Source organism: Argentina silus (genome assembly GCF_951799395.1).
Source record: "Argentina silus genome assembly, chromosome: 10".
Taxonomy (NCBI): Eukaryota; Metazoa; Chordata; class Actinopteri; order Argentiniformes; family Argentinidae; genus Argentina; species Argentina silus.
In genome coordinates this window covers 1,751,238-1,751,603 of record NC_139664.1, presented here as the reverse complement: position 1 = coordinate 1,751,603, position 366 = coordinate 1,751,238, and the positions used below count along the sequence as shown (strand labels likewise).

Sequence of the window (366 nt, the reverse complement as noted above, 5' to 3'; positions counted from 1 at the left end):
AGCAAGGCACTTCACCCCTAACTGCTCCAGGGACGCCGAACTACGGCTGACCCTGTGCTCTGATGTCCCTGTGCATGTGTGTTCAATAGATAACACATTAAATAACTGCTCAGTCACCTTTCAGTAGTCATTGGGGGTAGGAGGCAAGGAAAGGGCCTAAGGAGGCAAGGGAAGGACACAAGGAAAGGAAGCCAGCTGGGACTCGGCAATAGGCCACAATACAGGAAGGAGTAGAGAGCTGCACAGGAAGTCAGCAACTGCCAAGGTTCCTGATAGTGACTTCCTGTACGCCTGTCAGCGTGCTGCACTCAGGCCCACTGGGAGACATGGTGTCTACTGGGTCGGGTGGTCTACTGGGTCAGGTGG

At 54.4% G+C, this 366-nt stretch overlaps 1 protein-coding gene across 1 annotated transcript in view; it reads left to right on the top strand.

Annotated features, from left to right (window-relative positions):
• Positions 1 to 326: 326 nt before the first annotated feature.
• Positions 327 to 366, top strand: part of ncam3 (neural cell adhesion molecule 3) — a gene marked incomplete at its 5' end in the record, with an annotated part of 2,872 nt that continues 2,832 nt past the window's right edge. The window contains one exon of the mRNA XM_083678558.1: positions 327 to 362. Coding sequence (XP_083534684.1) covers positions 327 to 362 — 36 coding nt within the window. The remainder of the gene's footprint in view (positions 363 to 366) is intronic.